The 15,705-nt window shown below is 34.3% G+C and overlaps 2 protein-coding genes across 5 annotated transcripts in view; one reads left to right on the top strand and one right to left on the bottom strand.

The window, feature by feature from the left end:
* Positions 1 to 2,577, top strand: part of LOC125031298 — a 6,677-nt gene extending 4,100 nt beyond the window's left edge. For 2 of the 3 annotated variants that reach the window (XM_047621974.1, XM_047621983.1), the window contains exons 6-9: positions 537 to 754; positions 861 to 972; positions 1,731 to 1,839; positions 1,951 to 2,577. In XM_047621974.1, the coding sequence (XP_047477930.1) occupies positions 537 to 754; positions 861 to 972; positions 1,731 to 1,839; positions 1,951 to 2,182 (671 nt within the window). In that variant the 3' untranslated portion in view covers positions 2,183 to 2,577. The remainder of the gene's footprint in view (positions 1 to 536; positions 755 to 860; positions 973 to 1,730; positions 1,840 to 1,950) is intronic. The other variant, XM_047621991.1, reaches the window with a different exon arrangement.
* A 378-nt stretch (positions 2,578 to 2,955) lies between these two features.
* LOC125031315 lies at positions 2,956 to 12,366 on the bottom strand. Of its 2 annotated transcripts, XM_047622004.1 has the most exons (4): positions 11,960 to 12,361; positions 10,791 to 11,201; positions 4,464 to 4,580; positions 2,956 to 4,089 (listed from the first exon to the last, which is right to left on the bottom strand). In XM_047622004.1, exons 1-4 carry the CDS (start codon positions 12,093 to 12,095, stop codon positions 3,911 to 3,913), a joined length of 843 nt encoding a protein of 280 aa, XP_047477960.1. In that variant the 5' UTR covers positions 12,096 to 12,361; the 3' UTR covers positions 2,956 to 3,910. The 2 variants fall into 2 exon arrangements, with proteins under 2 accessions (XP_047477960.1, XP_047477969.1); XM_047622013.1 differs by lacking the exon at positions 4,464 to 4,580 and having other exon boundaries at positions 11,960 to 12,366.
* Between the last annotated feature and the right edge of the window lie 3,339 nt (positions 12,367 to 15,705).

Here is a 15,705-nt window from a genome sequence, read left to right on the forward strand (position 1 = left end):
TGCTGGTTGGAAACTGTACTTGAAAGAGACCCGAGCTTCTGGTTTCGATCTCGCTACTTCTTCTTCATTCTCCATCTTCACTCGTTCTCTTCTCGTCCTTTTTCTTCGTTCGTTATTCCTCGCCCTCCTTCTTCAGTCGCTCCCTGCTCGCCCTCCTTTATCAGGTATTCCATCTTCGTCCTCCTCTTTCATCGCTTCTTCCTCGTTCACTCTCCATGGAGACCCACAGCGTCTTTCATCGTCTTTCACCTCTCACTCTTTCCTTTCTCACTTTCTTTCGTATCGTTTCATATATTTTTCTTCGCGTCTCTTTTCTTTTTACTTGTTTGTGCCTCCGCTTTCATCTAAAACTTCCTCCTTTCTTGGTTTACTCAGATGCCATTGCCATACTATACACATACTCTCACTTTACATTCTCCTTGTCTTTCTCTCTTAGGCTTTCCTTTTTTTTCCCCTCTTCTCCTTTCTCCTTTTTTTCGTTCCTCCTCTTCCTTTTCCTTCCTGAGATGACAGGGCAGAGCTCGGTGTGTCCACAGTTGAAAAGCCTGTCGAGAGCGCTTCGTCCCGGGCTCGCTCTAAGCGAGAGTGGGTGTTTGCAGAGGCAATGCCGACGGAAGCGACCGCGCAGGTGGAGGAGGAGGACGTCGTCAGGGAGATCGATGCCAAACTTAACTTCACTCTCCGCCACGCTGACTGTCCGCAACTCTTCACACGCGTCGGCGAGCAGTGCGTCTCCATCTTCTTCATCGGGAACGTTAGTCACGTCTTCTCAATTGTGTCGTTCTTGTAACAATTGCGTCTCTGGTGAGCCAATTGCGGTAGAAGTTCATGGGTAACCAGACAAATGTGTGTTCCCACAGGTTAACTGGCTGGAGGCAAGAGCTTTCTGCAAGGCCATCGGCAGCGACCTTTTTACGCTCTCAAAAGACGGAAAGAATTTCGCTACAATTTTGCAGCACCTTCGACTCTCCCGTAAGTTCAAATTCCTCTAACGAGAATGGACATACGCAGATTTGACTCTGAAATGAGTTGGTGAATATTGGTGTTAATATGATAAAGATGCTCCGTGGTAGTAGTCCAGATTTGTACTTGTTTATTTTGTGCTGAAAATTATTAGCGAAAGCAAAGATTCCCCGTGAATCCTAATACATTGCCGCTGGGGATTCCATGTTCGTACATGCCATGTCCACTGGTAGTTTAATTTATCAATTGTGTTTGCACACATATGGCTCTCCAAGTGCTTAGTCACCAATGAGTTCATTACTAGTCCTACCCATCTCGCCTGTTTACCCAGTTCCATGATTTTTGTGAACATTATTTTTTATTATATTACCATTAGTATTTTTGCTAACGTTTTAATAATCATAACGTCAATGCTGATATTAAAATCCTAGATATTAATAGCATAAACCCTTTTTTATTTTATATTGCCATTAGTATTGCTGGTAACGTTTTAATAATCATAACGTCAATGCTGATAATAAAATTATCGATATTAATAGCATAAAACATTTTTTATTTTATATTGTCATTAGTATTGCTGCCAACGTTTTAATCATTATAACGCCAATGCTGATAATAACATCGTTGATATCAATAGCATGAAAAATATATTTCTAGAAAACTTTTGGAGCCAAAACAAAATTCACAAAAAAAGCTAGTGAAAAATCATTCATCAAGGGCAACTGGAGTCACTTCAAATTTTATTGACCTTCTTTTACCGCCCGCAGAGGTGACAACTGATTTCTGGATTGGAGGACGTTTTGTCAACGAGACGGTCGGGTGGTCGTGGGTCAACGATGAACCGATGGTTCTCGGCTCACCTTACTGGGCTGTCAGGTAGGTTTGAGGAGCACGTGGGCTGTGCGGGTACAGGTCCACAACCTTCATATTGTGATAACATAATCATAGCATCCTTTACTAACTGTAACGTTTCCTTCTGTTTGCCAGACACTCGGAGAGCTGCCAGACTCGCACCTTCACCTCACCCATCCTCAACCAGACCCTACAGGCCAACAATGGTGAGTGCTACAACTACGTGCAGGCTCCCCGACAACCTCCCACTGCCACCTGCGCGGCCCTCACCTTTTCCCAATACTTTTACGTTAGCGACGAGCCCTGCTTAACCAAGAAGAGTCCCTTGTGTGTCCTTCCTTCCCAAGGACCCAAGGAGGCGTTGTAGATACACCAATGCGTTTCACAGACGCCTAGAAGAGAAAATTGTTCAAGACTCATCTGTAGTTGTACCCTTGTTATGTGCAGATCTTCACTCAACCTCCACTTCCATATATTCTATATTACCCTCATTTCCACCTCTTTTCCATCCACGCAATTTCCGAGGTCATTCGGATGACTCCTCCTTGTGGTTAATATTACTGTCGTTTACCTATCTTTGTTTTTGTTCTTCAACTTTATCTTGAGCATATTCTCACAGATCCTTTCATATACTTGTTTAGGGCATTTCTTGCAGTACGTCTGAATTATAAATAGTAACATTTGCATTCATATGGCAGGTAGATCTGGCACCATCATCCTGGTATTATGTCAATTATATCAATAAAGATGAAAATATTCTTTCACGTTTGTTTGTTTGTTTGTGGGGTTGAACTGTCAACAGGACGCTTTTGTAATTATTTACTCTTATTTGTCTCCCTTTTATCCGGGCTTCTTTATTTTTCCACAATAACATCGAAATCTGCTAATACTCGGAAAAAATATTAGATATGATTAAAATATGTTGTCAATGTGTCACTGATTTTTATGAAGCAGAAGAGGAAAGGATTCCAATTTTTGTGTCTGCATTTTCCTCTGCGAAACTTATACTAAATGCGTGCCATTCTTTTATGAATGAAATGTCCATATTACCGATGATAATGTTGAAATTACAACATAAATACAACATTGCTTGTTTTCTTTCGATTCTTTTCAGATGGAAAGGGGAATCATATTACAACAAAAGCTTTCATAAATCGTAATAATTACCTTTATTAATATAACGAGATATCAGACCTGAATACTTAAACAGTTTAATTATGGTATCAAAGTGTATTCGTTGTAGCAATAAATTAACTATTGATAATAATAGCGATATTCACAATAATCATGAAAGACAACAATACCTAAAGGCGAATTGTAATGATAGAGAGTGAAAGTGAAAGTAATAGCTACGGTGTAAATGGAACATGTTATAAGACTAGTTATTACCTCATGAAATTATCACATAATGCTTTATTCACATTGCACCATCTCAGATCGATGTATGTTCTAGAGCAAGAGTTCTTAACCTTAGGTCCAAGGACACTTAGGGTTTCCGTGGATGGGTTTCAGGAAGGCCGTAAGGATCAGATATAATTATTATCTATATTATTATATCTTTTTAGATCGTTTAATTTAAAGTTTAATAACACTTTGTGTATCTCATATATCTATGGGTTAATTTGATATTAACAGATTATATGCAATTATACACATTATTTGCAAGGTTGTATTTATGTGAATATTTTTGAGGAAGGGCATCCATAGCTTTCATCAGATTCTTAAAGAAATCTGTAACTCTAAAAAGGTTAAGAACCACTGTTCTAGAGCCTAACGAGGACAATATTCACTTTTTACAATCCAAAGTGACAGTAATTACGTGTTGGCAACACTATTACATAACAAATGTTATATTCTGTGTTGCTATATAATGGAGTGAATGTAATCTGAACTACAATTGGTCAATCATTTTGAGTATTCTTTCACTCGGGGTTACTAGCAATATCAAAATGATTTATTCACATCCTGGATTAGTAATAGGCAATTAGGCTAATCAGAGAATATAATCAATCGGATAACATCACGTGTTCTCAAATATGGTGTATCCGGACAAACAAAGTCCGTATTGAAGCCTGTGCGTGCACTCCGCGACACTTCAGCGCGAGTTAAGCGCCGATTGCTGCGTGGAACTCATGGGGTCGTTGGTGAGCCTCGTGCTGGCCGAGCGAGGTGGCGTGAGGTGGCGGGTCCTCCTCCTTGAGCGCTCTCGGCCTCTCGTGGCTCGCAGGCGCAGCATCACGCACACCACGCAGAACAGCACCAGGGCCGCCATTCCTGCAGCACGAGAGGTCATGAGACAGCGTGAGGCGATAACCACACGGTCTTAATCATGCATGTAAATATTGAGTGGTACTGTGTGTTGTTTAAGCAATCGTTTATATGCAGAATTGACATAACACGAATTCTACGAAAAATAATGCACCAAGAGAGGTGGGGAGGGGGGGGGGAAGAGGAAGAGGCTATTTGTCTCACAAACACAAGAAAGAAACGAAACTTGGAGGATGATACGAGTGAAACTGAGTAAAGAGACTGAAAATAAGAAGGGCAAGAGGGCTAAGAGAGGAGAAAAAATAAGGACAAATATAAACTAATTATGAAAAAGATATCATAAGAGAAAAGCAGAGGAAAGAGGGAGCGAGCCGCCCTACCGCCGCCGATGCCGCCCATCACCGCGATTTTAGTGGAGGCCGCCCGAGCCTCCTCTCGCCGCACGTCCTCCCGCCACGCCTGCAGGGCGGCCCTGGCGGCGTCGACGTCGTTCTCGCCTGCGAGGGAGAGGTTTATATGCATGTGTAGGCATATATATATTAATGTATATGAGTATATATGTGTGTATATATATATATTATATATATATGTATATTGTATATATACATATATATATATATATATATATATATATATATATATATATACATGTGTGTGTGTGTGTGTGTGTGTGTGTGTGTGTGTGCGTGTATGTGTGTGTGTGTGTGTGTGTGTGTTTTGTATGTGTGAGAGTATGTGTGTGTGTCAGTACACACATACATACATATATATATGTATATGCTTATATATACATACACACACACATGCACTCACACACACACATATACGTGTGTATGTGTGTGTGTGTGTGTGTATATATATATGCATATGTATGTATGTATGTATGTATATGCCTATATGTATTTATGCCTGTGTATACATATATATATATACATACATACATATATATACATACATACATATATATATATATGTGTGTGTGTATGCATGTATGCATACATATACATACATGTGTGTAAACATATATGTATATGTATACATACACACATACATACACACACACACACATATATATATATATATATATATATATATATATATATATGTGTGTGTGTGTGTGTGTGTGTGTATGTATGTATACGTTTATTTATTATTTATACATATATATCTATATATACATATAATATATATATGTGTGTATGTATATATGTGTATATTTGTGTGTGTGTATATATGTATATATAACTAAAAGATAGGAAGAGTAATCTGAAGATGAAAACGGACCAACAGGAACAAAGGAAATAAAAGGGCAGAACCGCAAGACGTGAACGGCACACCCAAGAACTCCAGCTCTTTGTCTCTTGCGGCCGCTTCTTCCCTGGACCGATTTATCTTGGCCTTCATTCTTGTGTTTATCGTCTGCAGTGAGTTTCTTTTGAAGAACACTACTCCGAGCTGACCAACAGACTTCTAGAACAGTGAAAGCTATCTAGAGCCGGATGCTGCCTCAAGCCTTACTTGTATGCAGGGGGATTCTGACTCGGTGCCACGTTGCTAATAATACTCCACTATCTGTTCTCTGTCATATATATCCTCTGTTATTCACTGTGACTGCTTACGTTTCGATTATGTAAGGTGAAGCAAAGCATTGTCGCTATTGGAAATAAATATTGAAGTCACACACATACACACACACACACACACACACATACATGCACACACACACATACATGCACACACACACATGCACACACACACACACACATACATGCACACACACACATGCACGCACACACACACACACACGCTCACACACACACACACACGCACACACACACACACACACATATATATGTGTGTGTGTGTTTATGTGTGTTTGTATGATATATGTATAATATATGTATATAAGTATATATATCATACATTCATCCGTAAATACATATGTATATATACACATATACATATACATATACATATATATATATATATAAATGTGTGTGTGTGTGTGTACGACAGTTTAGGGTGTTTCAATAATTGTCGATTTTCTAAAATTTGCTCGAATCCCGGGGGCAAGTTAAGAAATAGGCGCCTATGAATTTTCTGAGTTTGGAAATGTATTTTTTATTAAAATCAAAGAATATCTCGCATTCTCTATTTTCATTTGAAAGTTTTGATAAAATTATGATTTAGACACCGCTTCGAACGCCAAATAACGCCTCGTTTTCTGTTGTTCGGTATAACTATTTTATTTTTCTTTAATACTTTTCTTTAATATTTTTGCATCAAAAATATTTCTATTACAAATTAATATTATATAAAGTTCTGTAATTGCCATAAGACTAATTTTTCAATTAGTAGGCTTGACTTCTCTTTACTTTGTGTTTTCTCCCACCGAATCGGGCTTGGGTCGCCGAGAGCATGCTTTGGCTCCAGGACTTCTCACTTCGCTTAAATGATTTGAAGTAACATATTCTATTTAACAAGACGCTATAAAAGGAAAGGATTCTAGTAATGATTTTATTTGGAACATTATATATTGCATACAATATAATTTTAATTCTACTCCTTTGTTTACATTGCCATATCTCCGACTGCGCCGTTCTCTAGTTTCTATTACAACAACAATTCTGTTTATGTCTTCACAATTTTTCATGTCTCCAATCAGTCTTTCACAATTTTGATTATGGCCAGGTATTATTGAACTTTTGGGTTTCCACATATCGATTTCATGCATATCATAGGCCAAGTATGCAAACTTCATATCTGTGGTCAGATGTTGGGAAATTAAATCTTTCACACTCAGATTACACAGTTTTTCTGCAGTGAAATTGTGATTCTCCTTATTTTTTAATAGGGCTGGTGTGTATGGCCAAGGGAAGAAGTGTACCATCTGCATTATACAGATGTCTGTTGATGACGAGAAGTAGCTGCTAGGAAAGCCATGTTCACAGCCAATCCTGGCATACCTCCTTGAAGTTTCAATAGCAGTTCTGAAAAGAGTCATTCCATTGCTGTTCACAGCAGAACGCCAGCACATGAAATTAACTTTTGCAAAATCAAAATTACTTCTGATTGTTCTTGGATTTTTTTTCAGTGCTTTCAGACACTTTATGGTGTTGTTCTTTATTCCAATCTTGGATTTATTGGGCAAATCACCATCACAAACTCCTTCCAGCTTGGTCAATAGGGTGTCAATGGTCAGGCAGATGTGTAGGAGGGAACAAAAAAATCCCAGCCACCTGACACCAACTGGCAAAAGACATTTCTGCAATATCTTCACTGTTGCATATAAATGGGACTTCTGCATTGTTGGTCTGCTTCCATTTCAGTCTGTTAAATTCCCGTCTTTGCGCCTGATAATCAACACTTCCGATTATCCATTGCTTCCTTGTACTTTTGCATCATACCAATCTATATCTTCCTTGAGGATTTCTCGGGGTTGTTTCTTTGCCTTGAATGACACAATCACAGTTTTCGAGAATTTTGTCTTCAGTGTTACATTTCTGATGGAGTCGTAGTACTCTTTCTTTATTTTCTTTATTTTTTTCTTTCATATACCAAGGTGATATTGTCTTAATGCCGAATTTGCTATACAGCACAGCAATTTCCGCCTGCAACTTGGAAAAAATCTGAGATTCCGTAATAGTCAAATTATTGCATGGCAAGCTATCTTTTGAGCATTCTTTTAGTGTCTGGTTACCATGTCCTTTCAAGGCACACTATCGAGCAAGAATGTCACTCTTCGTCAGTGGTCTAGGTGGCAAAACATCAATGGTACCAAACTCTTTCAGTATACGTGTATCGGCACTACGCAAACCACCACGTCGAAGTGCCATATTGCCACAGACGAGATCGTCACCACAATATAGGCGAGCGAGTAATGTGCATGATTAAGGTAGCACAAGTTTATATGGAAATGCATAGTGACTGGGAATCTTTACGGAAGTCCCCAGGAATCATTCGCAATGACCTAAGTTACCCTATGTTTGATTCTGCCATAATGTCGGATGAACCGAAATGCCCTTCCGTGGGTCATGCGGGTCATGCTGAGACCGCTGCACCTCATCCCAGCGCCGGAAATGGTATTATACTTTGATAAGAAATTGGGAATATTAGATATTTTTTTATTTGTCTAATATTTTGCATGTCGTCATTTAAGCATAGTAGGCGCCTGTTTAGCAACTTGCTGAATGATTCTGAAAAAGTCGGATTTATTGAAACACCCTAGACTGTGCGTGCGTGTGTGTGTGTATGTGTGTGTGTGTGTGTGTGTGTGTGTGTGTGTGCATGTGTGTGCGTGCATGTGTGTGTGTGTATGCGTGTGTGTGTGTGTGTGTGTGTGTGTCTCTGTGAGTCTATATGTATACAGTATATAGTCTATATATATATATATATATATATATATATATATATATATATATATATATATAAGTATGCATATATATACATACTTATACACGTATACATATATAAGTATATCAATATATATAGGCACATATACATATATCATATACTTATATACATATATAATACATGCTTCTGTACATACATAATGTATACAAACATACACCTATCCATCCATTCATCCGTCCGTCCATTCATCCGACGACGTCAGTGTGTGTATATATGTATATATGTATGTATATATATATGATATATATACATGTGTGTGTATACATATATATATATATATATATATATATATATATATATATATATGTATATATATATATATATATATATATATATATATATATATATATGATATATATACATGTGTGTGTATACATATATATATGTATGTATATATATTATATATATATATATATATTTATAGTTTTATATGTATACATATAAATATATTTATATATATACACATATAAACCAGACATAGAAGTGACATATAATAAGAAAGAAATCATAAGAGTAGTGGAAGGCTTTTACAAGGATCTATACAACTCAAATGAACAGCCAAGGATAGAAGCGAACACGGTAACTAGAGACGCGTCTAATATCACACCAGAAGAAATAAAAAGAGCGGTCACAGGCATGAAGAGAGAGAAAACACCAGGTGAAGACGGAATTCGTATAGCCCTTATAATAGATGCAGGAGAAATTGCAACAGTGAAACTAGCCAATCTTTTTAACGAATACCTTCTCAACGGAAAAACTCCGAAAGCCTGGAAAAATGCAACAATTATTTTGATACATAAAAAAGGGGATTGAAAGTATCTAAAAAACTACCGACCCATAAGCCTCCCTACAGTTACTTACAAACTGTTCACAAAAGTCATCACAGCTCGCATCTCTGACAGTCTGGATTCTAACCAACCTAAAGAACAAGCAGGCTTCCGCAGTGGATTCTCAACAACAGTCCAAAACTACACGCTCATCCAAATAAGAGAAAAAATAACGAATATATGAAGCCCCTGTGTATGGCACTCATCGATTACGAAAAGGCATTTGACTCAGTACAATTACCATCAGTACTAGCAGCTGTTCGAAGAGGTATATTGTAAAATATTGGAAGATATATATATATATATATATATATATATATATATATATATATATATATATATATACGAAGATGGGACAGCATCCATCAAGCTCCACACGGAAACTGATAAAATACCAATTAAAAAAGGTGTTAGACAGGGCGATACCATCTCACCAAAACTGTTTGCAGCTTGCCTTGAAGAAATATTCAATAAGCTAGAATGGAACGAAAGGAGTATCAAAATAGGGGACGAATACCTAAACAATCTAAGATTTGCAGATATTGTTGCTTCAGTGAATCTGCAAATGAAATATAGCAACTAATAAACGACCTGAATAGAGAAAGTCTGAAAGTCGGACTTGGGATGAACAAGAAAAAGACTAAGATCAGTATAGTACACTTCGAACAGATACATGTGCAAGGCGAAGCGCTAGAGGTAGTGGACAAGTATATATACCTAGAGCAACTCATACAGACAAACGCATCTAGCGAAGAGGAAATTAAGCGACGCATCAGTCTAGGCTGGATCGCCTTCGGCAAACACAGTAGCATATTAAGAGGCTCCTTGCCATTATGTTTAAAAAGAAAAGTCAACCAATGCTCCTCCCAGTTATGATCTATGGATCAGAAACATAGACTACAACCAAATTACTGGAAAGGAGGCTAATAAGTGCCCAGAGAGGTTGATGCTGGGAATTACCCTAAGAGATCGGGTGAGGGCGACTTGGATCAGGGAACAGACAAAAGTGGAAGATATACTTGTGAGCATCACAAAGAAAAAGTGGCAATGTGCAGGTCATATATGTAGGGTACAGGACGACAGATGAACAAAGAAAGTAATAGATGACATAAAGAGACCAAGGGCCAGACCAATAACAAGATGGCGTGACGAAATATCGAAATTTGGGGGCCAAGACTGGAAGCAAAAAACGCAAGACAGACAAAGTTGGAAAAGATTGGGAGAGGCCTACGTCCTGCAGTGGACTGACTCAGGCTGATGATGATGATATGTATGTATGTATATGTATATGCGTATGTATATGTATACATATGTATTTACGGATGAATGTATGATATATATACACATATGCACACACATATATATACATAATCATACATGCATCCATACATTCATACAAACATACACCTATGCATCCATCCATCTGTCCGTCCATTCATCCAACGACGTCAGTGCCCCTGTCCTTACCTCGGCACGAGAGGAATCCGTAGCCAGACTTGAGCCTCACGATGCCTCCTCCTTCTGTAGGAAAGTTGCAATTGGTCGCGACTTTCCTCGGCGTCTCCTTTCTCTCTCCCGCTTCCAGACCTTCATTCCCCTCTTCCTCGCCCTCTTCTTCCTTTTCTTTCGCCTCTTCCTCGGCGCTGGTGACTTCCACAGGAGTTACAGTCTCGAACAAAACCTCGAAATGCTGTTTGTATGTTTTGCCTCTCTTTACGCGGTACATTTCGCTGCCCGGTAGGACGCAAGGAGGCGCCTTCGCCGCCAGGAGGCGAGGTGTGTACGTGCCGTAGATATCCAGCTGGAGAAAGAAGCCTTCGTCGAGGAGACTCCTGAGCGGCACTTGCCGAGAGACGTTTCCCGGAAGAGACTCACAACCTGCGGCCACGGGAATGCACTTTAGTCGATGTTCTGACTTAAGAACAAATTCTACAGTGTGGTTGTGAGTTGCTTCTGTTATAAGATTACATTACAGCAATTAAGACATCCATATTGATATTATCATGAACACAAATACATACATACATACATACATACTTACATACATACATACATATATACACACATACATGTGTGTGTGTGTGTGTATATATATATATATATATATATATATATATGTGTGTGTGTGTGTGTGTGTGTGTGTGTGTGTGTATATATATATATATATATATATATATATATGTGTGTGTGTGTGTGTGTGTGTGTGTGTGTGTAAATACATAAATACACACACACATAAATATATATGTGCATATATATATATATATATATATATATATATATATATATGTGTGTGTGTGTGTGTGTGTGTGTGTGTGTGTGTGTGTATATATGTGTGTGTGTGTGTGTGTATGTGTGTGTATGTGTTTGTGTATGTGTGTGTGTGTGTGTACGTGTGTGTTTGTTTGTGTGTGTGTATTATATATATATATATATATATATATATATATATATATACATATATGTATACACAAATATTTATGTGTGTGTTTGTGTGTATGTGTGTGTAAGTGTTTGTATTGTGTCTGTGTGTGTGTTTATGTGTCTTGATATAAATAAAAAGCTGTCTAAAATTCATTAGAGTCAGACACTGATATCCGAATGCTCAGTTGACGATTAAAACCAACATGCTGTACCGTCCGTGATGAAGTTTTCCCATATGACGGGCGTGGCGTCGACCTGTGCCCTCCCCAAGCCTGTCAGCAACCACGTAGCCGCCACCAACCACACATCATGACACGATAGCAGAGCGAAGGGCAAAACCGTACTCATTCTGACCCGGGCAGAACAGTCCGTAACACACAGGCAATTCCTCTGGAAGACAATTAGCAACGGACGCCTCCCAGTATGGACGTCGACACTGTAGGCATTCTTACTCCGCCCTGCCCAGATTTTTCCCGCGATTAATAGCAGAGCACTGTACTCTTCAAAAAAAAAAAAAACACTACAATTCTATACTGTTCACTGTCTTCCAAAAGATCACGACGCTACACTGCCAACACGAGGACCGCAGTTGATGTGACGAAAGGCAGTCTACACTTCAGCGGGGACTTATCGCAGGAAACTGGCATCCTTCTCAGGTTACAAAACTAGAATTCTTTCTTTCCCTCTGCGTCATCTCTGCCACGGTATCTTTCGACTTCTTTTCGCTTCCTTTTCCTTTTAAATAATTTCTTTCGGCGCTTTCAGTCAACCTTTAATCAATGCTATGTTCGTGATCGGTAGCCTTTCTCTCTAGCTGTCTGGTCATCTGTCTTCTTTTGCTCAATTACCTGTCGGGCTATCCTCTTCCTGTATCTTTCCATTTTCTTTATCTAATTAGCTATTCGCCCGTAACCCCTCTCCCCTCTCTCTCTGATAGTAATAATGTTGATAGTAACAACCATTATCATCATCATTATCATTAATGATATTATTATGATTATAATTATGGTCGTTATAATTATCATTAATATTATCAGTGCCATGTTTATAACTATAATGATAATAATAATGATAATGATAACAATGATAATATTAACAATAATAACAATTAAAAAATAATATTGATAATAGTTATAATGATAACAATATTGATAACAAAGATGATAATGATACTAATGATAATTATAATAATTATAATGATGAATATTATCACTGTAATAATGATACCTAGCTTGGCCGTGGAAATTCCGAGTTACTTCTCCCTTCCTTTCTCCTTCTTACATAACAATAATAATAATTATTATAATAATCGAAACGATAATATTAGTGTCAATGGTAATAACAATAATAATGATTTTTTACTATCAGTTATAATAAAAATGCTTATAATTATGATAATGATTACAATAATAATGATCGCAAATATAATAATTATGATAATCATAATAATCCTAATGGTAATGTAAATTATATTGATAATAATGGTAGTGGTAGTAGTAATAATGATAATAATGATAATGTTAATAATAATAATAGTAATAATAGCAATACTGATAATGACAATATTGATAATAATTATGATAATAACAATAGTAATAATAATAATGCTAACAATAATAATAATAATAACAACAACAATAGTAGTGATAACAGAAATAACAACAATAATGATGATAGCAATAATAATAATGGTAATGATGATAATAACAAAAGTAATAATGATATTGATGATAATAACAAAAGTAATAATGATATTGATGATAATAATAATTATTATTATTTTTAGTATTATAATAATAATAACAAAAGTAATAATGATATTGATGATAATAATAATTATTATTATTTTTAGTATTATAATAATAATAACAACAACAATAGTATTGATAAAAAAAATAAAAACATATTGATAATAGTAATAATGATAACTAATATTGTGATAATAATAATAATAATGATAATAATAATACTAACAATAATAATAATACAATAATAATAAAATAATAATAATGATAATAATAATAAAAATAATAATAAATATAATAATAATAATAATAATAATAATAATAATAATAATAATAATAATAATAATGATAATAATAATAATGATAATAATAATAATAATAATAATAATAATAATGATAATAATTATAATAATGACGATGAGGATGATGATAATGATAATGATGATAACGATAATGATAATAATAATAATTATGATGATAATAATAATAATGATAACAGTCATGATAATCATAGGAATAAACATAGCAAAAGTGATCATCATGGTAATCATGATAATGTTAATGATGATAGTAGTTACATTATCATTATTATGATGATAATGATAATAATTATGATTATTATCATTATGGTAATAATAAGAATAATAATAATGAAAATAATAATCATAACAACAACAGTGATTATGATAATGAAAATTACACTAATAACGAAAATAAAAATAAAGATAATGATAATCATAAGAATCATAATGATAATACTGATAATGATAATAATAATAATGATAGTAAAGATAATAATAATGATAGTAAAGATAATAATAATAATAATAATAATAATAATAATAATAATAATGATGATACTACTACAACTACTATTAATAATAATAATGATAATAATAATAATAATAATAATGAAAATAATAATAATAATAATAGCAATGATAATCATCATCATAATCATCATCAGCATAATACTAGTGATAATAATAGTAATGATAATCATAATAATAATAACGATAATATAAATAATGATAATAATACTAATAATAATAATAACAATAATAATAATAATAATAATAATAATAATAATAATAATAACTGTGATAATGATAATAATAACAGTATCTGTAGTAATAACAATAAGAATAATGATCATGATAATAACAGAAATAATGATATTAAGAACTTCAGAACTTTAATAACAATATTGATAGCAGTGATAATCATAGTAGTAGTAGTATAGTAGTATAATGATGATAATGATAATGTTAGTAATGATAAAAATAATGATAATGATAATACAGTAGCGTCGATGATCATCATCATCATAATTTTAATGATAATAATAATAAAGTAATGATAATTATAGTAATAATAGCGATAATGATGGTAATAATTGTGATAATGATAACATTGAAAATAGCAACAACGGTAATGAAAATAACGATAATAGTAATGGAAATAATAATGATGATAATAACAATAATGACTTATATCAACGACAGTATTAATAATAGTAATACTACTACTACTACTAATAATAATAATAATAATAATATAAATAGTAATGATAATATCAATAATAACAATAATAACAATAATAATGATGATGATGATGATTATGATGATGATGAGGAGGAGGATGGTAATGATGATGATGATGATGATAATGATAATGATAATAATAATAATTATTATTATTCTAATAATAATAATAATAAGGATAATAATAATTATAACAATAATAATAATAGTAATGATAATAATAATGACAATGATATTAATAATAATAATAACAATAACAATAATAATAATAATAATAATAATAATAATAATGATAATAGTAATGATAATAATAAAATTAATAATGATAATGATGATAGTAATAATGATAACAATAATAATGATAATAGTAATGATAATATTGATAATGATAACAATAATAATAAAGATAATGGTAATAATAATGAGAAGAAAAATAATCATGATAATAATAGTGATAGTTCTAATGATAAAGATAATGATAACAATCATAATATTGATAATCATAATAACAGCAACTATAGCAATGATAAAAGTAATAATAATAATAATAATGATAATAAGGATAATAATAATAGTAATAATAATAATAATAATGATAATAACGATAACAACAACAATGATAATAAGGATAATAATAATTACAATAAGAATAATAATAATAATAATAA

Source organism: Penaeus chinensis, chromosome 2, assembly GCF_019202785.1.
Source record: "Penaeus chinensis breed Huanghai No. 1 chromosome 2, ASM1920278v2, whole genome shotgun sequence".
Classification (NCBI taxonomy): Eukaryota; Metazoa; Arthropoda; class Malacostraca; order Decapoda; family Penaeidae; genus Penaeus; species Penaeus chinensis.